At 45.0% G+C, this 26,788-nt stretch overlaps 1 protein-coding gene and 1 long non-coding RNA gene across 5 annotated transcripts in view; both read right to left on the bottom strand.

The window, feature by feature from the left end:
• The window catches only part of APP (amyloid beta precursor protein), a 213,619-nt gene extending 187,222 nt beyond the window's left edge, over positions 1 to 26,397 (bottom strand). For 2 of the 4 annotated variants that reach the window (XM_068689985.1, XM_068689995.1), the window contains exon 1: positions 26,177 to 26,397. In XM_068689985.1, coding sequence (XP_068546086.1) covers positions 26,177 to 26,236 — 60 coding nt within the window. In that variant the 5' untranslated portion in view covers positions 26,237 to 26,397. The remainder of the gene's footprint in view (positions 1 to 26,176) is intronic. The other 2 variants (XM_068689966.1, XM_068689977.1) reach the window with 1 other exon arrangement.
• LOC137860086 (uncharacterized) lies at positions 10,567 to 14,727 on the bottom strand. Its single transcript, XR_011098738.1, has 2 exons — positions 13,938 to 14,727; positions 10,567 to 13,517 (listed from the first exon to the last, which is right to left on the bottom strand). It is a non-coding gene; the product is annotated as an uncharacterized lncRNA (long non-coding RNA).
• Positions 26,398 to 26,788: the final 391 nt, after the last annotated feature.

Below are 26,788 nucleotides of genomic sequence, written 5' to 3'. Positions count from 1 at the left end.
CCTCACGCACCCCAGCAGGAACTCCCTGCGGCCAGCAGAATTGGCGTTTTGCTTCGGAGACAGGACCCACACTCTGCAACAACCAAATTTCAAACAAAGCTCTGGGGTTGGCATGTAAAACAATAATAAAAACTAATTACAGTTTATCATCTACCCTCAACACAGGGGCACAGTCAACACTGCTAACGTAGCTGCTCCATGGACCGCGTGGCTCATGCTCTTCTACAAATTACCCGGAGCGGTACCTTCCTCTCCTGCCATTTGGGGTGAACCACAAATATCTGAACGCTGCCATGCGAGAAGCCTGATGTAACTTCCTAGTTTAAACAGATAGTGTTTCAGCTATTTTGCAGCATTACAGCACCCCATGCATATGCCAAACATCCCCCTCATCTTCGTCTGGTGCAGGACTGTTCTCTGCCCAGCCAGCCAGCCTGCACCTCCCATTCTTCTCTGCGAGCTGTCCGACTGGTTGGCTTACTGCAATTATTATTGATTTCCTAACTTCATTCCACAATGTGAAGACGAATAAAGACATTTCTGGCATCCACTGACTTTAACCACTCATGTTTGGCAAGGTGGGGACTCATTGACTGCTACAAGGAAGAGCACTTCCATAGGATACTTCCTGAGATGTTACGCTACCGGGGATGCCAACATGTCTCTAATTAGACAAATCTATATTTAGCTCACAAAAACAGCAACACCAGCAAGCCAGAAGGAACTAATCTGTCAACACTGGGATTCAATAACATAGTGAATTACCTGGATTACTTTCAAGGCATGTATGGAAGCCTAATGCTGGCTGCCACGTGACAAAGTCAAATGTCGGGGCAGATTTTGATTGATTTTGAGTTGACTTACTGTCCAGACCTTCAATCCTTCCCCCATAAAAGTGAAATGAAATTCTACCTCAACATAACATCAATACCGTGACAAGAAAGGCATTAGCACAGCATTACTAGGCACCCTGTGCTGAAAGAGATCCTGCTCCATAGTAAAGGGTATGTTACAGTCGCCTGTTACTCAAAAAATCCCAAACCCTACTGTCCCACTAGACACAAGCTTTTCTCCTACATCTTTCTGCACCCAGCTGCTCTTTGTGAGCAGCTACTGCATGTTCAGTACAGGTTTTCATAATAGCAATTATAACTATTATGGTATCTTTCATAATAATTATGTTGCTCTTCAAAGCAAAAGCCTGGCTTGCAACCTCCGAGGCTACGGCCGACTCTCAGGGGCTCAGGAGATGAAGCCATTTCTCTTGTGCTCTGCTTTCTGGCTCTAGTAGACAGAGACTGCTTATTTAATTTCATCTAGCACAACAAAAACAACTCCATCATTATTGCATACGTAAAATATTAATGAAAGATCTAAGTAATAAAGAAACAGACCTTCAGAATTGCTTAACAAAGGCATACAAAAGATTGTACAGTTTTGGTGAGCGAGAGAGGGGCTAATAAAATCAAAATATCTATCACTCTACCAGCAGGGCACATTTCAGGCATCCTTCCACAGTTTCCACTTTGTATTCTTTTACTCACGAAACGCTACTATACTGCATGTGCCGTAGACATGGATTTCATGGCATTTTGCTCATACTCTAAACCAAGCATCTCTTCCTTCCAAGGACTGGCGAGCAAAAGGAAGTGAAGGGGATAAGAACAAGCAGATAAAGATATAAGGGAAGTCCTCGCGGAAACAACAACACAGCTTTGTTCAGTAGGCTAGCGAATGGGTCACATCACAAATTCTCCCTTCAGCGCAGACTACTCTACAGGTTTATATGTACCCTCTGCACAATCATGAGAGACTTACGAGGACAAATCTCATAAACCAGGAGTCTTAATCTTATTGGAAATAACAAACTGAGGGAGCTATTGTGCAAGCTATGTGTTCTACAGACCACAACTCTTCAGCTTGAAAAACTAAGCGAACTCACTCAAAAATGGATTTCTATCAGCCCTGAATCAAATAAACTTCAAATAACAACAAAAGAGAAAGCTGATTATGATAACCCCATGGTGTTCCAAAAGCTGTGATGCAATTCTAGAACAAACAAAAAAAAAAAACAATGAATACACAGGAAGCAATATGGGACAAAAGAATAAATTCTGACCTATGTTCTAAAACCTTAGCTATGACCTTCCAAAACACTTCTGCGACTAAAAGCGTGTGTGTATTAAAGACATGGGGTTCGTTTCAATTCTTCCACAGCTTGTCTTTACAAAATTTCTTACTGGTTTCTTTATTTTGGTCTTTGTTATCTTAACACTAAAAACACAGCACAGGACGCTGCTGATTTTCAATCTTCCCTTTCCACATTGCACATGATCACTGTGGATTCTGGATTTCTGATCTTATCAAGTACTGTTGAGTACCATGACCTATGACACTGTCGCTTAGATTTGGGGGATGGAGGGAGACAAACAAAACTAAATCCTGCAATCTAAGGGCTTTCTTCCAGTACACTTATCACTTTCTAATATATAACAGACCAGTAGACAACTCTTGCAAGGTTAGTTAATGCAAAACTTTTGAGAAAAAGCTTTTTTTTTTTTTTTTTGTGAGAAAAGTTGTGCCAGACAGCTCTTGCTTTTCCATAAGAAAACATGCAGTTAGTTAACAGAAGCTTGCCCTAAGGTCTCAAATTCAGAGAAGGATAGAGAAAATAACTGGCTGAGAGGTGAACTAGATTGCAAAATTCAGGATTTGCTGTATGTTTTTAAAAGGAGACTAAGGACTCCAGGAGCTCTGCTAGGCCCAATCACTGACAGCATCCATGCTCAATCCTGACAAGTGAGAACAGAAGAGATACTCACTTGCAATTGATTTGAAGGCTCATGAAAAGTATTCTATTCAAAAGGAGCCTCCTTAAAGACCATTTCAAATTCACAATAATTGAATTTAAGACTTATGAAAGATAGGGTAAGATGAACTTTCAGAAGGCACTTTCAGATCCTCAAAAGATACAGATAAATGAATGAGATTATTCATTGTTAACTACTCTTATCAGATATGAAAGAACTGATCCGAATGGGAAGACTTAATAAAGATGAAGTGCTGTTCCTTTACCAATAAGTAGACTAAAATCACCACAGATCATTAAGTAGAAAAAAAACCCAAAGCATTAGTCCTCTCCTAAGAGGGAAAAAATTCTCCAGCTTAATCACTTTGGAACCACACACTACAAGATGAATCTCATTTGTCAATACCTCCATTATATTACTGTTACTTTGGACACAAATCCTTCAAACAGTGGCTTATTTGTGGGTATTTTTATTTATCTTCTAATTGAGTAATCTGGAAGATTAATCCAACGCCTTGCTTTTTGAAACGCATGAGCTGTAGCATGCTGATAACCGCTGGCTGTAACTGAAGAAGCAACGCGATGCTTTCCCACCTCACGCTCACCGTCGCCTTGCTGCGATGCAGTAAAAACCAGCAGCGACCCTGCGAAAGATGTCGTGCACTCCGCGGCCACGGAGGGGAAGAAAAATCTGTGCTTGGTTCCTGCGCCTGGAGCTCTGTAATACAAACTGAGCACTAATGATGCCTCATAAGGGGAGTACAGGAAACCTTATTTCTGCTCACTAATAGAGAAACAAGCATGATGGCTGTCAGCTCTTATTCAAGACTAGCTAGGTCACAGCATGCAGCGAAAGCAGAAAGAACATTTATTTTATTTCACTTGATGTAATGCCTAAGGACTCTAAGCAGGGATACTGACCTCTCATCGGGGATTTCACCAGAGTAGTAGATGCAGAGCACAAGCTACCCATGATCTGAATGCTACAGAGCAGCAACATGTAACAGATTATTCTCCTCCAATTCTCACAGATTTATTTGTTGATGTTAAAAATTGCTTATGACCTACATCGACAAACCCGTTGCCCCAAGCTGCAACACAGCCTCTTCTTTGGATTTTTCTCCCCTTCTGAAGAACACACTCTCTGAATGCCGCACACATTTGTTTTCGCATGCTCAAACTGGGGACAAGAAACCTTTCATCCTGACTTCTTGTCTTATACAACAGGGTTTCACTTCACTGGTTATGCTGAGGTTGACAGAAACTGTACCACTAATAATATATCACAATACTGGAGTCTTTTCTGGCTGACACCAAGTATTACCTTAAAACCCTGCTCTTATTCCATGTACAGGGTAAGATATTCTACTGCAGCCTGTAGCTGTCTTCCCATTTTCCACCTTCAAAGATTCCCTTCATATTTTCCTTCCCATTTCCAGCTCTGCTCAACTGCTGAAAGCAGCAGCACAGAATACCAGCTGCAATACTTTAGGCAGATTTCCTTGAAAATGCCAAAGGGAGAGCAAGGAAAAAGTAAAAAGATAACCTGAAAGCATGTCACGGAGACGAAATGTCCAAGTAGGCAAGTCTCTAATTTAATGTCAGCCTCAGACTATCTCAAGCACTGCCTTCTTAAAATAAAGTCACCAAGAATTACTCGATGCTTCCAAGCCAAACCAGCTGAAAAGGTCAGAGACTTGCACTGGAGCTCAGGATCCTTCTGCTTCCAGGTGTTAACCACCTCCCTGCAGCAACAGAAGACAAGCAGCTTTCCCACAGCTCTTCCACTTCTCTCCCATGAGGTCGGGAAAGCAGGCAAGGCTTCATGGAGTCTGCAGAGATGTCAGGAGGGTTCAGCTTCAAACAGCACAGAAGCAGCACAGAGTCTGGCTCCACAAGCCCTGGCAACACTCCCAAGAGGACACTGCCGCTCTCCTACTTATGCTCAAGTGAGGCTTAACCAAGCTAAGCAGATTAATGAGCCTTCACTGATGGTATAGCTTCAGATTGGCAACCACATTATTTGGAAAAGTGAATAATTTTTAAGAGTCCTTCAACTTGCTCACTCCAACCAGCAGCACATATTTCCATCTGCTGATACAAGTCCCCTTACCTTTCTTCCTTGCTGTACGGGTCAGCCAGTGCACATTATGTGGCTCTTCCCTCTGTTAACATAATAGCAAACTATCTATTCTCTTATCCACGCCAGCATTATCTTTCACTTGCATTTTTAAAACTTAACTGAGTGCTGAAGTCGTTTCAAGGTAACCAAGCCTATTACAGCCCATACATAGTTTCAGATAATATTTTTATTTTGTTACATACCAGCTGAAAATAAGTAACAAATCCAATCTAACAATGTAAGGGTAACAGGCAGTATGGTAACAGTCCAGGACTGCTAATAGTTCACAAAAGTCCTAAAAACCATCACTTGATATTCTTCCTTTGCTCTAGATGGGCTTACCAAGGACCACATAGCATTTAGCACAGAATTTAAGAGTGATTTGGTTTCAGGTACTTACCTCTAATCAGACTGACTTCCTGATGGCAGTCTGACTGCCTTTTGGGTGCACCTACAAAACCTTACTTACTCCCCTTAAATTGCATATATACATATATAACGTACTTCTACATAAAATATCCTGTTATTTTCAGATGTGAAAAGCACGGAAAGCAATGTAAGTCATCACGTAAAAGAGCTCACTCAAGTGTTTTAACTCACATTAATGTAGTAAAAGTTCCTGAAAAGTGAACTTGGCTGTCTCAAATCACAGCAAAATGGCATTCAGTGAGATTCAGAAGGACAACAATGAGCTAATGCCAGGCTCCAAAAAGCATTAAGTAGTGGTAAATTAACACGTGGGGATTTTTTCTGCTGCTCACCATCACTTACTTTGCCTTGACAAAATATCTGTTTACCTTACTGATTTCCAAATGCAAACTACTGTGAAAATTTAAGTTTGTCTAAGCCAATTTCTCCCTTTCTAATCAGAAAAACAGTCTGAGTTATTGTTTTCACAGGTAAGTCCTTCCGCATTCATACTGAATTGGATTTCACGTTACTGCCTTCAATATCTTGGCAAATCTTCAGAATACATTCACCTGAAAAGTCTGGAGTCTACAACATACATTTCCTCCAACGTTATATAGATGAATAAGTTAAACACGTTTGTTTTAAATGTCAAGCCATCAGTTCTTCGCTTTTTCAAACAAGAAGGGAATTTTATGCCATTTTACTGATGTTTGCAAGGTTTCGGGGTGGCCACGTCACAAGATCTTTTCAGCCTGTTTTTAGAGGACTTGAAAACCTCATTTCTTCACACATATTACATTTCTGTCTCCAGCTCAGCCAACTTTCTTATTGCTAAGATACAAGCTGTCCAAACACACATCTACCCACTCTTGATTCAAAACTATCTTTATATTAAAGTCTGTCAGGAGCGATTAGTCTGAATAAACAGACGCTATAAATCCATTTCAACGATCATACAATGTGTGCGTGTGGTTATACACATGGCAACATTTGAAACACTAAAAATTGCTTGATCAAATTGCGCAAAGTAACAAGCTAAAGCAACAGCAACCTCAAGATGCTCTTGGAGGCAGCTCTCGGGAGGTGGGGGGAAAAAAAAAAAACACTAATTTTCTTTCCCAGGGTGAAGACCGTTCAGGTTACTGGCAGAGTACCTCCACATCAAGGGAAATGGAAGAAGCTTCATTAAAAGATGACTTTTCAGTGGTTCAGAAGGTTGTGTGGACAACACTGCCAGACTGAATTAAAGACCTACAACTGTTTAGGTCACACATGCATTACCAAAGTACGCTGACAATGCGGGTCAGAGCTTTAAGGTGGACAGACCTAGCAACACTCCTGCGGAGACCAAGAGATGGCAAGCTCCTGCTTCCAATTGTCAAATGTCTTCGGCACTCGCTGCTCCAATTCCTGGTTCTGAAGCCAAAACTTCAATAAGGAACAACAGCACCGCGTTCACCAAAATACTGCCCTGCCCGAACACGTTACACTACGACTGCTCCCCTGTGCACTTCTCCTTTCACACAAGCAGCCATTCGGGACCGCTGCCCTGCAATCAGGTTTCACGGAAGATTGCCAGGAGTACTCTGATACACACAGGAGACCTCTCAGTACAAACCGAGTACATATTACCAACGTGATGCTGTTAGAGGATGCCTGTAATTTCCTTATTGTTTCCTCTTGAGCACCAGAGCACCAGCTGCACCTCGCGTACAGTACCTACGGTCATGCTTCCCGGGCCACCACCAGGAACCTGGGAAAGTGGACACTCAAAGCACAGAGCAAACGCCGATGAGACAAATAACCTCTGTGCTCATGGCCTTTCTTCTTGGGACAAACAAGCTGTGGGCTCCACTTCAACTCACTGCCCCTGACCTGCTATGAGCTGCACAATGTTGGCATCATTTCACTCAAAACACACCGCTAAAGACAAAAAGCTTAACCTAAAAATTTGACACAACTATTTCCATAAATCTAGATTTGGGGATATGAAACTATTTTTAACGTACTACCTGTACATTAAACCACTTGTAAGGTGTCTCAGAAAAAAGTAGAAGTTACAACACAATTTGTTATTGCTAAAATTTGACATGAAGTGTGTTTGATACTTAACAGCAAACTACCATAAACGCAAACACCCCAAGTCAATTGTTTAGCAAACGGCTTTTTCAGACCACCGTACAAGCCCCCTCGAGGGCTTGTTCCCTCCTTTTTTATTCTTCTGAAGAAGTATACAACTGTGAAACATTGATCACCCTAGCTCCCGTTCAGTCTTTCAGGACTGCCAACTCTCCAGCACGATACAAATAAAACCCAAGTGTTTCCTCTTAGATCGGGTCACCGTTACGTGGCTGACGCTGTAATTCTGAGCCTGTAGGTACGGTTTGTCTGCTACGATATCATATAACAAAGGCACACGGGTAAAGGAAACTTAAGAAGTCCCTACTCTCTTCACAAAGGATTGTTTATAATGGACCCAAAATGGAGCCATTCTACTATAACAGGCTGTTTCTTTTCTTGCCATTAGTAAAAAGGAATGAACTGTAACCAAAATACCATCTACAACAATAGGTCCATTCAGAAGAAATTGATTCAGGCTCTCCTCATAAAGCAAACATGATAAGGAAGAGGGGGAAAAGACTCCAAAGGGACTTCAGAGGGGTGGGACGTGAGCAGCCAGGAATAACCTGTTAAGTAATGTGAGGTTACCGAAGCACAGACAGCACCACAGCGCTAACCACCCGACAGGCGTCCCCGGTCTGGGAGCACATCGCAACTTGGCTGTTTCCTCCCGCAGCGACCAATGTTTGCAAGCACTGGGAACTACAAGCCAGCACGCTCTCCTTCCCTGTAAAGTATTTCCACTTTTTTTTCCACCCTCTTTTTGCTTTCAAGCTTTATCCAGAAAGTTCTGTGGTCTCTTAAAAGATGGAAGAGTAAGGCTGGAGATTATAGAAAACATTTACTACTATGTGGTCTGCATTCAGTTTTGGAAACCTGCATTCAGTTTTGGAAACCACTTGTTGTGAACCAGCATTCCCAGGCACAGCAACCACAAAGTCAACAAACTAAATGTTTACCAGGCTTTAGGGAACGCAAAAGCAAGTGCAAGAACTAGAACGAAGTGGACCGTCAAGAGCCAGTTTCAGTAACTACAATTGGACTCCACTGTCCAATTTCATTTGTTTTCCAATTTCTTTGTGTGTTTTTTTTTTTTTTTCCTTCCTTCAAATCAATCTCAACAATCATGAGATTGGAAAACATCACATTTTCATCAATGTTGACGTTTTTTTCTATTAGCTCATCTGTCAAATCTGACCTTAATGCAATTAACCAAAATAATTTCCTTCCCAAACTGAGCATCTCAGTTTTTTGCAAACTCATTGAGGCTACAAAACCAAATCTAGTTTGAAATTGCTATCAATTAAATCCTATCTTTAAAAGTTAAAAAAAAAAAAAAAAAAAAAAAACATTACGAACACAAAAAAAAACCTGTTAATTTTATTTGAAATATTCATATGCTTTTGGATCCACAGTTTCCCTCCCCACCCCCCTTAGCTGATCTAAGAAAGTTAGTTATTTCTAACAAGACTTGAAGAGTCGGAGGCAGTATTACTCCTTATAGAAATCCATACGTTGCCTAAGACACCTCTCTCGGCTTGGCTGGGGGAAGGAGGGGAGGAGAGAAGATGACAGGAAGGAAGAAAAAGAGAGATTGTGTTTTGCATTCCTGTGCAACCAACGGCGCTGTATGGTACACAGCCATATGGCAAAGATCTCCCCTCGTGCACCAGCTATGTCTGACGGAAAGCTCAGCCCTCCAGCCACCTTGCCACAGCCACAAGTCAAGGAGTAAGAAGTGGATGATTTGCTCACAAACAGCAGCTGCTCACAAACCAGAACAGGGCACTGGCGCTGACCTAAGTCAAGACCAAATCCACAGGCCTCGTCTGTCAAGCTCCTGTTGTAAAGAGCAATGATTGCCACCAGCACCCTAAGGAGAGCACAAGCTGCACTGGCATCACACAGGGTTGGCTGTTTGCCGTTTTTTTTTAACAGAAATATTACTGCATCTTCTCATTTCCCACTCAGTTCACCAGCAGCCAGCTGCAAAATGCAGACAATAAGCTTGCCCCTGGTTAAGCAGGCAGACGCCTGCAGCAAGCCCCAGGAGGTGAAGGCAGCGCGATGGCGCAGAGCAACACCTGATGGGCTCACACAGAGGCCGCATCGACCCAGAGCCATCCGCGAGCGCCCACACTGTCCACAGGCCAAGCAGAGCAGCAGCAGCACTGTGGCACATCGCGAGGCTGCGCGAAGCCGGCCTGTCAGCACACGCAGCGTGGCCTAATTAACACCCACTGGATGAGCACGAAAGGAAGAAGGAAAATGAAAAAAAAAAAAAAAAGAAAACCTGACCAGTCAATGCTTGCCTGAACACAAGCCAGCAGTGTGCCCCGGTGACCAAGAAGGCCAACGGCATCCTGGATTCAATCAGCAGCAGTGTGGCCAGCAGGAGCAGGAGGCGATCGTCCCCCTGAGCTCTGCTCTGGTGAGGCCGCACCTCGAGTGCTGGGTTCAGCTTCAGGCCCCTCACCACAAGGAGGACATCAAGGCCCTGGAGTGTGTCCAGGGAAGGGCTACAAAGCTGGTGAAGGGCCTGGAGCACAAGCCCTGTGAGGAGCAGCTGAGGGAACTGGGGTTGTTTGGTCTGGAGAAGAGGAGGCTCAGGGGAGACCTTATTGCTCTCTACAACTGCCTGAAAGGAAGGTGTGGGGAGCTGGGGGTCGGCCTCTTCTCACAGGTAACTAGTGATAGGCCTTGAGAGAATAGCCTCAAGGTGCACCAGGGGAGGTTCAGGTTGGCAATGAGGTGACATTTCTCCTCAGAAGGAGCAGTCAGGCACTGCACTGGGACGGGTTGCCCAGGGAGGTGGTGGCATCACTGTCCCTGGGGGTGTTCAAGGAGAGGTTGGACGTGGTGCTAAGGGACACGGGTTAGTGGGTGACATTAGTGTTAGGGGGATGGCTGGACCAGATGATGTTGAAGGTCTTTTCAAACCCTAATGATTCTGTGATTCGTTTGTATCAACTAAACCACCCAGTTTGGTGTCATCTGCAAACCTGCTCTTGTTCCAGTTGTCATTTTAGTGTGGTAATTGATGTTACATCTGGACAACTATGTTGTTTTTTTTATGGCTACATGAAAGTGAAGTCAGTGACTGAAAAAAAAGACTGATTTTGGCTGTTCTTTTTATTATTACTCTTGACTGTAAACATGACTCCAACACTTCATTTTTATCCCAACACCCAAATCTACAGAAAGCAGTGTAAGGATACGGCAGTAACATTAAATGTTCTTCTGAGAAGGACAATCCTTAAGTGGATTTTATACACCTGTATAAAATACCATCCGTCTCTCAAAATAATCATTTTGAACACCCAGTAGATGGAAAACCCCAAACAGGTCACAGTATTTCTAGTTTATGCTCACTTTTAACTTCAGCTGCGGCAGAAGAATGAAACCTACTTGTAATGCCTGCAGTGCAAACGCTGACTAGCTAAAGCCTTTCAAGACTTCAACCGCCTGGAGTTTTTCTTGCTGAATGACTGCATCCCACAGGACCCACCAGCTCTCGAGTTCAAGCACTGCACAAAATCCCACAAGCACCAGCGCTCCCTTTACTTTGTGCGGGGAGCAGCTTCCTCCCGTTTCTGAAGGACTTCGCACACGTGCAGAGAAGGTCGGCTCCCAGGCTGACAGCATCCCTCCTCGCTTCCAGAGCTGGCCCACTTATTGAGTTCATACACCCAGAGCTAGCTGCCTGTGATCAGTGCTACCTCAGCTGGCTTGGAGGTGATGCTCCCCTCTCCACAAGCAGCAGGGAGCTGTGAAGGAGCACGTGCTCGCTGGATGGGCTGGAAACACCTCGGCTACCAGGCCCATGGGCACTGGAGGTCATGACTGATGCTGTCTGCCTCACTTCACCTCACCACAGAGCCCTCAATAAATCACAAGAGCCGAAAATACACACGAACATTTTCGGATGATGCATCAAAACTTAAAAGGCAATATAAATAGGAAGTGTTTTCATGTCGGAGTGATGAGATTCCAATATATTTAGGAGTCCGGCTATCAAGTAAAGCGTTTCTTCTGTGTCATCAAATTCTAGATCCGATTTTTTTGTAGCCTTAATCACAAATACATCAGTCTAGATTTCACTAGGGTACTCAAATTGAAATGGGGATGATGGACAGTGGCACAAGCTGTTATATATAACTGACCACGACTGCTGCACAGAGCTTTTGCCTGTTTCTTCATCTCTGTAATAAAGCATCAGTGCCTATCAATACTGAGCCTTAATACTTCATGCTATTCTTGCCATAGCAGCTAAGTGAACTTGGTCTGCAAAATTTCTGCTCCTGTTGATCTCCAGAGACCAAAAATCATCCTCCTCTAGGGAGTCAAGTTTTGACCAAAATAAGTTGCCCATCTTTCAGCATCAAAGAGTTGAGAGAGACATCTCCCTCCAAGATGGGCAGACGATTTGACTTCTCATCTGGTCCTTGTTCAAAAACAGCAACTTGACATTTGCTTCTTGTCAGCCCCCTCAGCGCATCTCCCCCCTGCTGCCAACCTACCACATGGCACTAACTGCAACTCCAGCAAATTCCTGAAAGCCACAGGTAAAAATACTGCTCCTGCAGGAATAACAACGCATCCATCAACACGCATTATACTTCTGCAAACATCACTGTCTTCCTGCAGGAAACAACTGCTGCTCACATCACTCAGATGCCAGCTGCCACATCCAAGCGCTCCTCTCCGTACGCCTTCAGCTCCGACCTTTTCTCCTCCCCAAGGCCTTGACACGGAGCAGAGCCCTGCACAGCAGCATCACTGTCAGCCTGAGTTAAGCGCAGCTGCAGGTAGGACGGAGCGCTTCCAGCGGGAACAGTGGCACGTCGGAAATCGCTGGTACAGGAGCTAGGGGTGTGTGCATGCTGCTCACATTCACAGCGTCTGTGAGCAGATTCGGCTTCAAGATATGGCACGCATAGTCAATGCAGAATATTCTTCGGGTGTACTTGGACATTTATTCCACCTGCAAGACCAGGTCTGTAATGGGTACACATTTAACTTGACCGTTTCAAGTACCTGCCATTGGACTAAAATGTGAAACTCTCTAGGCGACTTTAAAAAAATAAAGTGTTTCTACCCCTGAAACATCAAGCTGGGACCATCACGTACATGATAACTGACCAGGGCTTTTATGCATCATGTAACTTGATTACTTTTGCACTTTCAAGCATCACTTTGGGAAATACCAACAGCAGCTGCTGAAGGACACTGTGGCTCTGTCCACATCTCATCTCAAGACCTTGGACTGTAAAATTTTTATGCAATGCTACAAAAAAAAAAAAATTCAGTAGAGAGAGACATAAATAAACCTCTCAATAAAAACAGGTTTTGAAATTAGACTACAATGGTTATATTCATTCTTAATTTAATTAATAATGAAGCAAATGTAAAAAAAAAAAAAAAAAAGACTGCCAGAAACCACTGACAGATGATATACTGATAGGTTTACCTTAACAACTCAAGACTAGGTAAGCTGCATTTACATTAATTTTAAATTAATCTGCTAAAAATTCTAGAAAATACATTATGATAGAGCATTACCATCAACTCCTCTACAAGCAGCCTGAGTATCTGCCCATAAATTCATTTAATTACAAGTAGATGATTTCAATAAAAGATGATCAAGAACCACCTCAACTCATAACATCTGAGCTGTGCTACTAAAGCTAACTATGTTGTCCTTAGGAAGGAGAAGGTAAAAGCTTAAAAAATAATTCAGTTGCTCGGTGAACAGGAGATAATAGCATAGTAGCGGAGAGTAAAGTAATTTATCAGCATCACAACTTCCAGTGCACAGCATGAAAATACAGATACACTCTTGGAAACCTTTACAGTCCCCCACAAAAATAAGCGTCGGGGTGGGTTTTAGTTATTTTCCAATTGTGCAACATTCTCATTTTCTGGAGATGTTTTCATTCCTTGGGTTTCCCGGTGAGAACTGAAGCATTCAGCCCTGCACACGCACAGCCACTCTTCCTGTGATTTTGCGCAGCGCCATGGAGTTGACATTAAGTTGTTTGTGCAGACAGTGAACTGTCAGGGCAAAAAAAAGTCGCGTCTTGGTATTGACTGAGCTGCTATGCTCCACCTTGGAGCAGATTTTGTCAGTCTAGAAGTAAATTTCAGGATATTAGCAGTATGAATTTAAGCAACAACTTTGCGGGTGAAGATGCAGTGCACTACTGACTAATTGGGGGTGGCGGGACGGGGTGTTAAAGATAACCCCAAACTTATTTTCCACTTGAGCAAGATCCTAACAAGCCCTGTCCATATGACTCTTTAATGCCAATACAGGCATAGCATAAAGCCACTAGCTTCAACCAAAAGGGAACAGCAGCACCACCAGAGTCTCCTAAACCAAAGCATTACCCCAACGCGCTCCGTGCCACCACCTGAACCTATTCCATCCTGTGCCCACGGTGATCATGTTTTCCTCTTCAAGGCTTAACCCACCTTTTCCATGGGGTTTACCAACCAGTGGTAGTATCTGTCATGCTCAGCACAACTGCTTCCACCTCTCAGAGCTTCTAAAAATACATAAAGGGAAATACATGTTCTAGTCCAGAAAAGCCTGGCTTATGGAAGTTGGTCTTTTTTTGACTAGTTTACTTCTCCAAAGTTATTAGAATAGTCCACAGACCCATCAGACCTGCTGGCAAATCAACCACCACTGCTCTGTAGCTTAACTGGAATCCAATCAAAAAAAATCTCCCCCAAAGACATAATAATAATTGTTCACAAATATCAGGAACAACTTCCCTGCTGAAGATATGGGCAAAGCTGACAGAAAGATGTGGGTAACAGTAGAACGGTAATGCTGTCAGAGCATGTCTGTGGCTGGGCATCACTTCGCCAAAAGGCAACCAGCAGACACTTGGTCACTGCCACTTCAAAAGAGAGAAGAAAATTATTTCCTTCTGACACCTCAGGAAAACGATCTGCGTGAAGTGCACGTGTCTGCACGTGGAGAAGGGAAAACAACAATCCAGGGCAAGAACACCCGCATGCCACCAGAAACCAAACTTTGAACCAAGGCAGCAGAAACGTCACCTCCTGCTCCTTGAGGGACAAGGGTCAAAGGGAGGCAGAGGCCAAGCAGGAGTGGCACACGTAGCAGCACCTGGACGGAGGGCACACCAAGCAGATCAAACCCGAGTTAGTAAGGCATCAAAGCCAGCACAGGAGCATCAATCACCCTTCCCACTGATAATTAGTGCAATCAAAGCCTATATTTTTAAGGCATCTTCCCTCCCATCCACCCTCCCATCATTAACAACTTGAGAGAGAATGAAAACCACTGAGGCACGGGTGCATTAGCTCACCCAGCATTAACCAAGCATTTCTTGAATGTGTACCTTCAAGTACAACCGGGTGACATACTCCAAACGCTTTCAGGAACCAAACCCGTGCTCCAACTCAGAATTTGTTCTGCAGATAACTTCAGTTCCTGAACAGCACCTCACAACCCATGGGGGTACACATTTTATAATCAAAAAAACAAGCTGTGTGTATAATGATCACAATATCTATACCTACACTTGTAAAAAAAAAAAAAAAAAAAAAAAAAAACCAAAACTTTTCCTCATCATATTTCCTCATCAAAGTCATAACACTCCTTGCATTCACATGGAAACCAAGTACGATATTAAAAATTTACTGAAGATTGAGGGGACAGTAAAGCCTCACTGAGATGAAGCACTCGTTTCAAATGACAAACTCTCCTCCATTAATATTTAATTTTTAGCTACAACTAAAAAATACTCAGTTTTCCAACACTTCTGTTGTGTGCTGTAAGCGAGCAATTCCTCAAAAAATCCCCGCTGCCTGTTGCAAGTGCCAATGATCCAGCAATTATAAGCATTTTTGAACACCTAATCAAAACAATGCAAGCTGTATAAATGCATTATTTATTCTGTTCTGCAAACAGAAATTCGTAAGAGTGCTACTTCTGAAAACAATGCCATTTTATATATATATCTAAAAGCTATATCAAAACTCATGAAACGCATTTTTTCACTGTCACTTTGCATGCCAATTGCCCTCTATTACTACTTAAAGGGGTATCAGGCTTGCACGCTTAAACCAAATCCAAGCATTGTACACAGCTAGCACCAGGTACTTGTATGTAAACCTGGATAAGACTGAAAACAAGGCAGCAAACCACATTTATTATTTTGGGCACTGGAAACACTTCTGAAAACTGTAAAGTATGATCCAGCAAAGATGGCAGACTCAGTCTAGAAAGCTTCAAGAGCATTTTTTAAATTATTTCAGACAGGAAGCTACTGAGGGTTACATGACAAAAAAAAAAAAGCTTTTTATAAACTAAGAAAAAAAAGTATTTTGTTGCTGTTTTTTTTGTAAGAAACTAAATTATTGTTCCAGGTCTGAGTGAAAAGACAGAAGGAGGATAGTTTTTAAGCAGATAAACAAACCGCTAGCACAGTACATGAAATTTGCTGATATTCAAGTTAACCCTGTAGATGCTCACCTACTTCACTTCTACATTTCTTTTATTATTCTTGATACTTCACATCTTCTTATACCAATTCAGGTGCCGTAAGTGACCCAGCTGTGTAGGACTGAAGACGCAAAGACACTTCCCCAAGGAAATTTTATGTGCTTTTTTACGATGTGACTGAAGTCATGGGAACAGGTGGCTAAAAATATCGCCCCTTTCTTTTCTATTCACTTTGACTCCAAAAAAAACACAACTTCTGGATTTCTGTACCATCTGGTTTAGCCTTCTTAGTTTAGCCTTCTGGTTTAGTCTTCTTAGACTTGGTATCCTACCGCATATACTCCAAATTCAAGCAAAATGCTCAAAGACTGAAAATCTTCAAGGTATGTGTTAACCAGAGATCTACAGGCGTTTTCATTAGGAAGTGCTAACGCCCCCAAGATTAAATTTCTCCCTACTCATTCTCTTGATTCTTGCTACAGATTCACCAGTTTACCAAAAACATGTAATACTTCTTCCCATCAGCTCAGGGAAACAGCTCGGTCTGGTCTTCCCAAGGTGCAGCACAGAGCAGCAAACGGCTCTGCCCATTTGTCTTCCCTTGCAGATCCCCTTCAGGCAGAGCAGCTTTTTGGCTGCTAGCATGATTAAAAACAGTCTTTCCATTAGGATGCCAGTGACACAAAGTAAGATAGCTGGAGCAAGAACAGAGCAGGGATTTTTTTTGTTTTGTTTTGTTTGAGGTGAACCTTATATACTGCTTTGTTTCTACTGAAACAGGAATCCTCACTGTTGGAGCAAGACAAAAGCAGCTGAACACCAGAAGGACCTGGCAGAGAGGACACCTCAGTGAGAATTAGAAGAGTTTATTGCCTGTGCAGTGAATAAGAGCAGGGGTTTTCATGGGTCTGGAAGGCACCCCAAGCCCCTTGGAGCCCTGAGGGGTGGCTCCAGCAGCCAACACCAGCCACAGCCCCGCAGAGCTCTGCCAGGGAGGGAAACCAGGCAGGTCTCCTCACCTGTGCTTTTGTACAGGGCAAGAATTCAAATGAATCAGTCTTTGAGCAAGGGTACAATACTTGAATTTAAGTTGGAGACTCCCCATGTGCCACATTCCTTAAATTTTAAGTATTTTTCTTTGCCAAATCATTCCCAAATAATTTATTAAAAATCAGTATTTGATGGACAAACACAAAGCGTGCACCCCAGATTAAACGCAGCATTCCCTAAAAGCCCATGTAACCTTTTAGACCAGCCCCAGCTTTCACTGCAACACTCAGGATGCATTACTCAGAAGATACATTATTTGGTGATCATCGTCCCAAGGTTTTTTCTTTTGCAGGCTCAGGCATTTAACAGACAATAACCCCGTACAAGGACTCCTAGCCATGCAGGCCATCCACAATGGCAAATAACCTACAGGTTGTTGTTTCCTTCTTTCTTTAAACCTTGTGTTCAGGGGAGCCATGGAGCTGACCCGAATGCACGGGGCAAAGACAACTGCAAGCAGATCCAATGCCAAACTTGTTCCACACTATCAACAAGCAAGGCAAACGTGCCAAAGCAACCCAGCTTCCCAGTGTCTGGCCCCACCTCCAGCATCTCCTGTTTCAGCAGACCGATAACAGGAAGAAAAAGGCACAAACCAGAAACTAAGCTGGTCAAAGAAGTAAGAAAGCTTAACATACCACTTTTTTTTTTTAAATCATAATTTAACGCTGAGAGCAGACACTTCCGACTCTTTTCTCAAGTAGATCTGTAAATATTAGCACAAATGTCTCTGAAATCCAAACCCAGTAACTCTCAGAAAATGCTGGCTCTACAGGCTTAAAAAAATAAATCAATCAAGTTTAAGGCTTACTTATATGTACCCTGATAACACCAAAACTCATCTCTGAAAATCAACAAGCGAATAAGTTATGCTGTGTTTGCAGTCAGTGCTGGTGTCCACAAGCCAAAAAAACCTACAACAGGACACTGCTGCAGTCCTTGGGGATCTGCAGGCGGGTACACGATGTAAGCCCCACCACACGGAGAGCATCTCCTCTCATCTGCTGCTCACCACCATGCAGCCCAACACCCTGAATTTACCCCTTTGGAAAACCAGTCACACAGTCTTCGTGTCTGGAGGCAAAAAAAGTGCATTTCCCTTCTCAGTTTGCCACAAGCCTGCACTGTTAAAAACATGTCCGTGGTTTCCTATTTGAATGCCTTCCAGACGGTGCGAGCCACTGCGCCTTTCCTTGCCTGGTATTTCCTCTTTGTGGAGGCAATTAAGGCCCCATTCAATCTTCCTCCTGATAAATTACAGATCGTCTTTCTCATTGGGTTTTACCTCCAGCGCTGGGCTTTAATGAAGTAAGTAAACGAGGCTGCCTCCGTCCCTCAGAGCTGCCAGCTCCTGCCACAGCCCTCTCCTCACTGATCCTCCCTTGGAGAAGACGGGATGGGATCTCTTCTGGGACGGGCTCAGCAGCCCCAAAACCACACACTGATGCTCCCATAAGGACTCTTCAAATCCATGTTAAACCCGTAAAAGTTCACCCTGCAGCCGAGCCGCCGCTGCATTAAATCCAAACCATTGCATTTCCCCACAGAAGTGGTGTTAAACTCCAGCAGGAGCTTGGTAGTTACACGTATAATCACAACGCAAACTCTGATCTAGAGCTGTCTGACAAACCTGAAGTCACGTTTAAATACATTTCTAGAAAGAGTTTTGACTGATTTCCAAGTAAAATGCCTCAACTTCACCCTGCTGTTTATTGGAGATGACACCTTCTCTCAAAGCTCAGCCATTCACAGGTTTTTCTTCCAAAAAACCTTCAGTCTTAGATCTCCTGCCCAAAAGGAAACCCCTCAAATTAGCAAAAGGGCTTAACGCAGCCCCTCAGCTCTGGTTGCTGTCTCCAAACCATCTCAAACTCACATGCATATTTGTCCTGGATCTGTTATTTGCTCTCTGATATTTCAGTTTTTCCAAGTCTCATTGTTAAGCTCTTGCATGAAATTCAAACAGTGAATTCTGAGTGTTTTTGTGTTTGTTTTTTCTTTTTATAATGTAAAGCTGACATACTCATGATCTTTCTTCTGGACACCTGGATTAGAGAAGTCCTCATCTGCAAATTGCTCACAGTTAAATTCAAGAAGCTAAAAACACTGAAAGAACAACTGGGAGCTCCAACATCCTCAGTCTTATAGTTTTGTTAAGCAACTTCAGGTCAGTATTATTCTTCCAAAATTTAATGGAACTGAAGCCAGAACCAGTGAAAGGAAACAGCGACAGATTTGCGATGCTGAAAGATGTGTTATTAGCAGCAATTTTATTCCATTTCATAGTTAAGATAACCAGGATGAGGACAGACAAAGTATACCAAAGAATATCAAATAAGCTTCAAAACAACCCCACAGCTTGCCCCATATTTGGAAGTCTAGATGCTTACTAATGCTATGCACATGCAAAAAAAAAAATAATAATCACTAACTCCTATACTGTAACTACTCATCATCCAAACTATAACCTATCAACGATTACTACAATTAAATTCACAAAGCTTATATGAACATAAAGGAAAATTACCAAAATACTGAATGTCATTTTAAAGCCACTACTTTTTTTTTTAGCATTTAACTGTTTTCTTCTCTTATTCAGTTTATGTCCCCCTAAGTAATACTAAGTAATTTTCCTTCGCAGTTAAATAAAAATGAGCCTTTTCCGTGTAGAAAAAGAAAAAAAGAAAAACTAGAAGCCATGACTCAAGTTTATGGGGAGCTGAAAACATGAACAAAATGAAAGCTTTATCAAAAAGCACATCAAAAAGCCTTCACCCCATATATTAAGACACAACATGGGAAGCAAAGTTTTTCAAGCTACCTTTCGGATAATGACAAAGCAGAGTGCAACAGGCCTGCTGGATGAGCTCAGCATTCCGTATCCCAGATCCACAGCCAAGCTCCAGTTACAAGTAAATTTACATAACTGATCATAAGAAAAGCAACTCAAGCTAGCTGTTTGTCTCAAAATCATATTATAGTGTCTGAGAAAATGGGTGGTGAAATAAAAAAGTCCTTTGCAGGGCCCAAAATTTAGAGAAAAAAATTGATTTTACACAGTCAAAGTTTCCGCATGTGCCATCTCTACTCCAAGATGTGCTGACGAGGTTAGAGAACGCTTGCTGCAGGCACAAAGATGATGCGATAGCACGACAAGGAGATTGGAAACAACTCCAAAATCCTGCCCTCCCATCTCCATTTTCTTCATCTGCGTCAAAAGGATGCTATTTCTAAATTTTGGAGATGGATGAGGAGGCAATTCTCATCTTCACTGTAAGAAAAAAAAGTAAATTAATGAGGCATTTCAAATTTGTTAGCACCAAATAAAAATTGGAGTTGTGTATGTGTAAACTCTTGTTTTGTAGTTTCAAAAATTGAATCAAAATCCAAAGTTAATAGAGTTTCCAAAATGCAATATAGGGTTTTGCTCACTCATCTTCAACTCCTAGTAGACGTGCCCTGTGTTTTACAGATTGCGATTCTTAACAGAAATTACATAAAAAACAGACACTGCTGAACTGGATCAAGCTGATAGCCTGCTCTGAAAGGCAGCAATCTTAAAATGCTTTCAGTAACAGGTACAACCAGTTTTGCCCCATTCCTGTCACATGCTATCTGCTGTGGTTGAATAGATAAGCTCTACTCTAGGGAAGGACAAACCAGAGCAGGGCAAACAGGGAATTCCTATCTAGATTAGTGTAAAATGGGTCAGTAGGAGCTGAATGGAGTCATCCATCCCTGAACACAGTTCCTTGGAGTGTTTTGTCTTTCACTGAGACTTGAAGGCAACTTCTAACAACCAGGAACCAAAGAGGGGTCAGGTGTGCAAAGACTGCTCATGTCCTGCCACAGGTGAGGGGAGGTAGGCAAAGGGACCAACACCTTAATTAAAAGCCTCAACTTCAGCAAGCATGGTTTCAGCAGTTGGCAGTCTTTCCCCAGAGAAGCTGCCTGCTCTTTGAGCTGGGCCAGTTTGACTGCTTGAGACCATTTCCTGACACAGGTGTGCCTGAAGCATTTGCCAGAAGAGAACTACCAGAAAAAAAAAAAAAAAAACACACCCAGATGCACAGCTTGTTTGCTGCAGCACAGCACCGTAAAACCATCGGAGAGAGCAGTCAGCGAGTGCTGAGTTCAGTGGGCAGAAACCACTGGTGGGAGCACAAAGAGTGGCTTTAAGCAGCTGGCTCCCGAACAAGGTCTGCTGCCAGCCGGACGGCGGTGTTGGGCTGCAGCCTGAAAAGACCTGAAAAGATTACAAAACCACGGAGTGCGCCGGCTCACGCGCCCCTCTGTTCACTGCTTGGCTGCCCCACGCTCGATGAAAGACCAGCAGTTGACCAGAGCGTTGGCTTCGCTTGGAAAGCCTCTTAAATCAGCACAACCCACACTTACCCATTAATAGGAAGTCCTCAAGAGCAGACCAAATTCTCCTGAACTTGCTGGAAAGACCAGCATGAAAACACAGGGGCCAGAAGCCCTGCTTCTCAGCTGAAGAAGCCACAGCGCTCGCAGCATTGTTACATCGGAAGCTAAACCCTGATTTATGTGCACGCATACTGACTGGCTGCTGTCTGATTCGATCGTCTTGAACACTAGTCCCATTTAGCTTCTTCCTCTTTTATACACCTAAATTCTCAGAAGGAGAAGTGGGTACTTTTGGGAACTGGGTGCATCTTCAGATCACAACATTTAAGAATCAGTTTTCCAGAGGTTTTCTTTTTTACTCAAAATGAATAAAAACAAAGGCATATACTTAAATTCCAGAACTGGTATCACATGACAATTGAAGGCAGACAACTGACTTACTCAGACCTGAAAACCAAAGTTATGCACTGGGCATTACTGGTTCGTACTCTCCTGTGGTCCAAAAGGATTAGAAAATGTCATTTCAACACATCAGCTGTATGTGTTTCTGAGGGAAAGTCAGGGAGGAAGGGCAGGTTCCAGACTAAGTTTTGAGAACAAGGGCTCTTCAGACAGACCACCTTCTGTTTAAATAATAATAATAATAATAATAATAATAATAATAATAATAATAATAATAAACCTGAACAAAACTTTGACTTCTTGAGGGCCCTGTGTCTCAGAACTACTCCAGGTTCACGCCTGTTATCAACACTGCTCTTGGCAATGCTCAGCCTGGCAGCGATTTTTGTAAACTCTCAGCACAGGAGCATGCTCTAACAGTTAACTGAGCCTACAGAAAGTCGTTCATTATTTTTTTCAATTTGCTTTACTTTTAATCTTCTTACACCACAGGATTTTTTTCAAAATCCCCCGAATTTAAATCCAATAACACCCAGCTCTAGACTTATGTGTTAAAACCACACAGGATAGATCACCTAACAACTTCAGCAAATGCATTACCATAGATAAACCCTTTTTATTTCCTTTTATCGGGGGCAGCCTAGAACTCTCTCTCTTCTTTGTCTGGATATACAATATCTGTAAGCAACTACTGCTTCAGTACAGCCGATAAGCGTGACGTATGTACACATACCTGTGCACATGGTGATTTTAATGTCCTACACGAGATACGCAAATATATGTAGGAATGTGGAAGGTGTGACAGATGTCAAAATTACACTCATTCAAGGATCAAGTCCATAAACTAAGTCTAGCGATACCACCTTCAAAATAAACAACCAACAGCTTGGAGACGCATCTCCACCCAGAACTGGTGAACCAACCAAACCGTGGACCAGGCTCTGTCCTTGGAGCTCCAAAAGCAGCCTGGAGAAAGCCCTGGGCAGCCTTGGCTGAACCTCCACAGCAGGCCCTGCTTTGACCTGAGGGTCTCTGTGGCCCTAATTTCTTGTTCCTTTCTCCTTACACAACAAGCTTGCGTTAATTATTTTACAGAGCCACTGAAAAATGATGGCGTCCCAACAAACAGCTGCCATTTCACCAAGCAGTTAGGTGAAATAACTGTGCTCTGAAGCTACTGTGCCAAGCTTTCCGCATTAAAAGGACTGCCAATTAACAAAATCATCATACCTTTTCTTCACACAACTTACAAGCTGTTTATCCTTTACCGTTTTAAACACGTGCCAAGAGAAAGTCATGAAAAGCCGCCGTGAAGTTGACCTCTACTTCTCGTAAATTTGTCATATAACTGAGAATACCTCTTAATTAAAACAGATTAAGAAAGATCACTTGCATCTGTCACGCAAACAGCTTGTTTGGAAGGTGTTTGGATAAAAAAAATACCAAGATCTTGTCACCTCCCTCATATTTTTCATACGTGCTCTATGAAAAGTACCATAGATATCACTTCTTTCCCCAGAAAACACATCTGAAGAGAACGCAAGCCTCGCAATTGTCTGCTGCTCATTAATCATAAACAAAAGGCAAACGGGGGAGTGAGGGAGAAGCTCCTTTTTTCCTCCTCTAATTTGTCCATTTGACTGCCAATGCACCAGAAGCCATAATGCTTGCCCTGCCTCTCCCATTCACGCAGCCTCCTATTGCGACACAGCAGAATTTTAAATAGCAAGTTCAAAAGGGATCCTTCAACAAACAGAAAATCTTGGCCAGAGGACTTCAGGAATAGAAGCAAAAGGAAGAACTGAAATTCTGTCACGAAGGCGAAAGAAAAGCTTCCTTCAATTTCCCATGTTGCAAAAGTAATTTCTGAAGCTCTGCTTAAAAACGAAATAATGAAGAAACAAATATTTTGGGTCTTCATTTAAAAAGACAGAAAAAAAGAAAGGCCTGCAAACATTACTCAGTTTTTAGAAGAGCTGTCAGGCAATGTAATTCTTGTGGACTGACTTTCTGAGGACCTCCTTGTATGATATCAATATCTTAATAACGCGGTTTCAGTCTGCTGGTCTAAGAGCCTTGCTCATGAACACAGACCTACAGCTGCAAGCAGAACAGGCACGACAGATCTGGGCAACCTCAATGTGCTAACTAAAGGAAATGTTCATTTATAAACCACGGTTGTTCACTCAAATTCATAAAGACAGTGACTGTCTGTTATATTTCCAGGGGAAGAGATTAAATGGAAAAAATAACTACTCAAGAGGATGACAATATCACAAATTCTTGGCCAATGGATCTCCTAACCTCCGTATGTATGATTCACTTGAGTGGAAGAAGCAACATACTAAGCAACTATGACATTGCTGTAGCGTCACTGAGGAACATTTCCTTTATAAATGCATAAATATTAGTCTGCCTGTAATTTTAGAAAGGAATTCTTCATGTGTAATACAGCAAGGTTTTTAATTTTGTTCCTGCCTCCCCTCTTCCTTATACCACTCTGTCTGAAAACACGTATATATCTTTTGCTGCTTTCTAAAGCTTCTGTTAAAATGGCAGGGAAAATGTTTCATTTCAGAGATGAGATCTCACGGGAATCTAATTCAAACATCAAAATTTCACACTTTAGTACACAAAGACAATTCAAGTGCAGTAAATGCACGCATGCAATTCCTATTATGACATATTTTAGTGTTATAAAAGCAGTCAGTCGTTCAAAACATCGGTCTTCAGAGTATCAAGGCTAAGGAATGCCCAGTCACAAGAAGACCAGATGTGAAAACCTACCCCACTGCCACACGTTAAAAAAAGGGAAAGACGCAAAGCCTCGAACGTTCGCATGAAATGCCAGAACAAGATGGAAAGCTCCTGCACGAACACCAGGGCTCATTTAAACAACTGTTTCAAGGCAAAGGACGCCTCTAGAAACTCTGGATGCCGCTCAAGCAAGCACCACCGCAAGGCTGGGGTCGTACACGTCTCTGAAGGCAGGCTCTGCGTGGAATGGTGTTGATGCAACATCTGAGCCCGTTTTCTTGCGAGCACTTTTACAGCACATGCACTTTCATCCACCTATGTATGTGTAAGGCCAGGGCTAGAGAGACGCATCTGACCACGGAGGGATGGGCATTTCTATCTGAAGAAAAATAGTAAAGCCTTTCATTTTATTTTATTTTATTTCACTTTATTTGTGCTTCAGCTAAGCACCCAAACCAGAAATTTCCTTCTACTACACGCAGGCAGCGCACAGTCGCTTTATCAAGCCGATAAACCCCAGGAGAGTTTGATATCTGGAAGCCGTGAAGCCCCCAGCCCCCTCACACCCCCTCGCTCCCAGCGCCGGCAGGGTGACGCCCCGGGGCAGGAGAGGAGCTTTTTGGGGGACAAAGCCGTGGCCCCCCGAGGTGCCCCCCGGACAAGCCTCCCTGCCGGGGGGTGAACACCCAGCTTCAGCCTCCGGTTTTTGGATAAAAGGAGCTCCTCCGGCACCCTCCTGTCAGGCTGGGACCCCAACACCTCCACCTCAGGGAGGAGGAGGATAGCGGGGGGGGCGGGAGCCCTGCCCGCCGCACCGGGGGGCTGAGCGGAGGCACCGGGGGAAGGGGGCGGAGGGGAAGGGGAGGCAGCGGAGCCGCCCCCGGGGAGCCGAGGGGGCTCCGGGCAGGGCCGGGGTCCGGCGGCGCTCCCCGGCCGCCGCTCGCCTGCCGGCGCCTCGGTGCTGCACTGCAGCGGCGCCATCTTCTCGCAGCCGCGCAGCCCCAGCCCCAGCCCCCGCCCGCCCCGCCGCAGGGAGACCCGCCCCGCGGGGGCCGGGGGAAGCAGGCGGGGGGCGCGGCGACCCCTCCCCACGCACCCCAACCTCAGCCCCTTCCCCAAACCTATCCCCGTGCCGGGGCCAGCCCGGCGGGCAGCTCCCCCCCACCACCACCACCCCGCACACCTGCGGGGGTGTGCGCTGCGCTGCGCTGCGCTGCCCTGCCCTGCCCTCCCCCGCCCGCAGCCCCTGCTGTGCCGGGGGAGGAGGGCTGGGGGAAGGCACCGCCCGCAGCGCGGCCCCGCAAAGTTTGCCGAGGAAACCCTCGGGGGAAGGGAGGGGGGGGGCGCGCCCGGTCCTCCCCCGCCCGCCGGGGGCGGCACCGCCGCCGCCCGTCCCCGCGGAGACCCCGGCGGGCGGCCGAAGTTAGCGGCGGCCCCGTCCCCGTCCCCATCCCCGTCCCCATTGTTCGGGGGATGGAGCCCCCAGCGCCGCGCCCCCCGCCCCGCAAGCGCCGGCGACCCCCGCCCGCCCGCCCGCCCCGCCGCAGGGGCGGCTCCGGGCAGACAAAGCCCCGGGGAGGCGCAGGCGGGCGGCGGGGAGGGAGGGCAGCCCCCGCTCGGCAGCCCCCGCTCGGCCGCCCCCCGCCCCGCTTACCTCTACGGCCCGGGCGGCGGCGGCGGCGGCCAGCAGCAGGAGGGCGGCGTGGGGCAGCATCGCGGCGGCCGGCAGGGGGGGAAGGAGGCAGGGCGGCCGGCCGGCGGGGCGCGCTGGGCTCCGGCTGTAAATCCGCGGCGCCGCTGCCGGGGAGAGCGACTGAGCTGCGGCGGCACCAGCCGAGCGCCGCGGCGGGGCCGGTCAGCTGATGGCCCGGACCGCCCCCGAGCGGGCGGCGCGGCTCGGCACGGCCCGGCCCGGCCCGGCACGGCCCGCCCCGCCCCGCGGAGACCCCTAGCGGCGGCTGCCGGGCGGCGCAGGGCCGGCTCCGCGGCACCCGGAGCTCGGGGCACGGCCGCGGGTGCGGGGCTGCGGGCTCCGCCGCGTCGCCGCGGGGGGTGCGCTCAGGCCTCAGGGCGCTGTCGCCCACCTGAAGGCGGGTGTGGAGAAAGGCTGAAATCACAGAGCCGTTGGGGTTGCGAAAGCCCTCCAAGGCCATCTGGTCCAGCCGTGCCCTACCACTAACGTCACCCACTAGCCTGTGTCCCCAAGCACCACGTCCAGACTCTCCTTGAACACCCCCAGGGACGGTGACTCCACCACCTCCCTGGG

Source organism: Anas acuta, chromosome 1 (assembly GCF_963932015.1).
Source record: "Anas acuta chromosome 1, bAnaAcu1.1, whole genome shotgun sequence".
In the NCBI taxonomy this organism is placed as follows: Eukaryota; Metazoa; Chordata; class Aves; order Anseriformes; family Anatidae; genus Anas; species Anas acuta.
The sequence above is the reverse complement of the archived record's forward strand: the minus strand, read 5'-3'. Positions and strand labels throughout refer to the sequence as shown.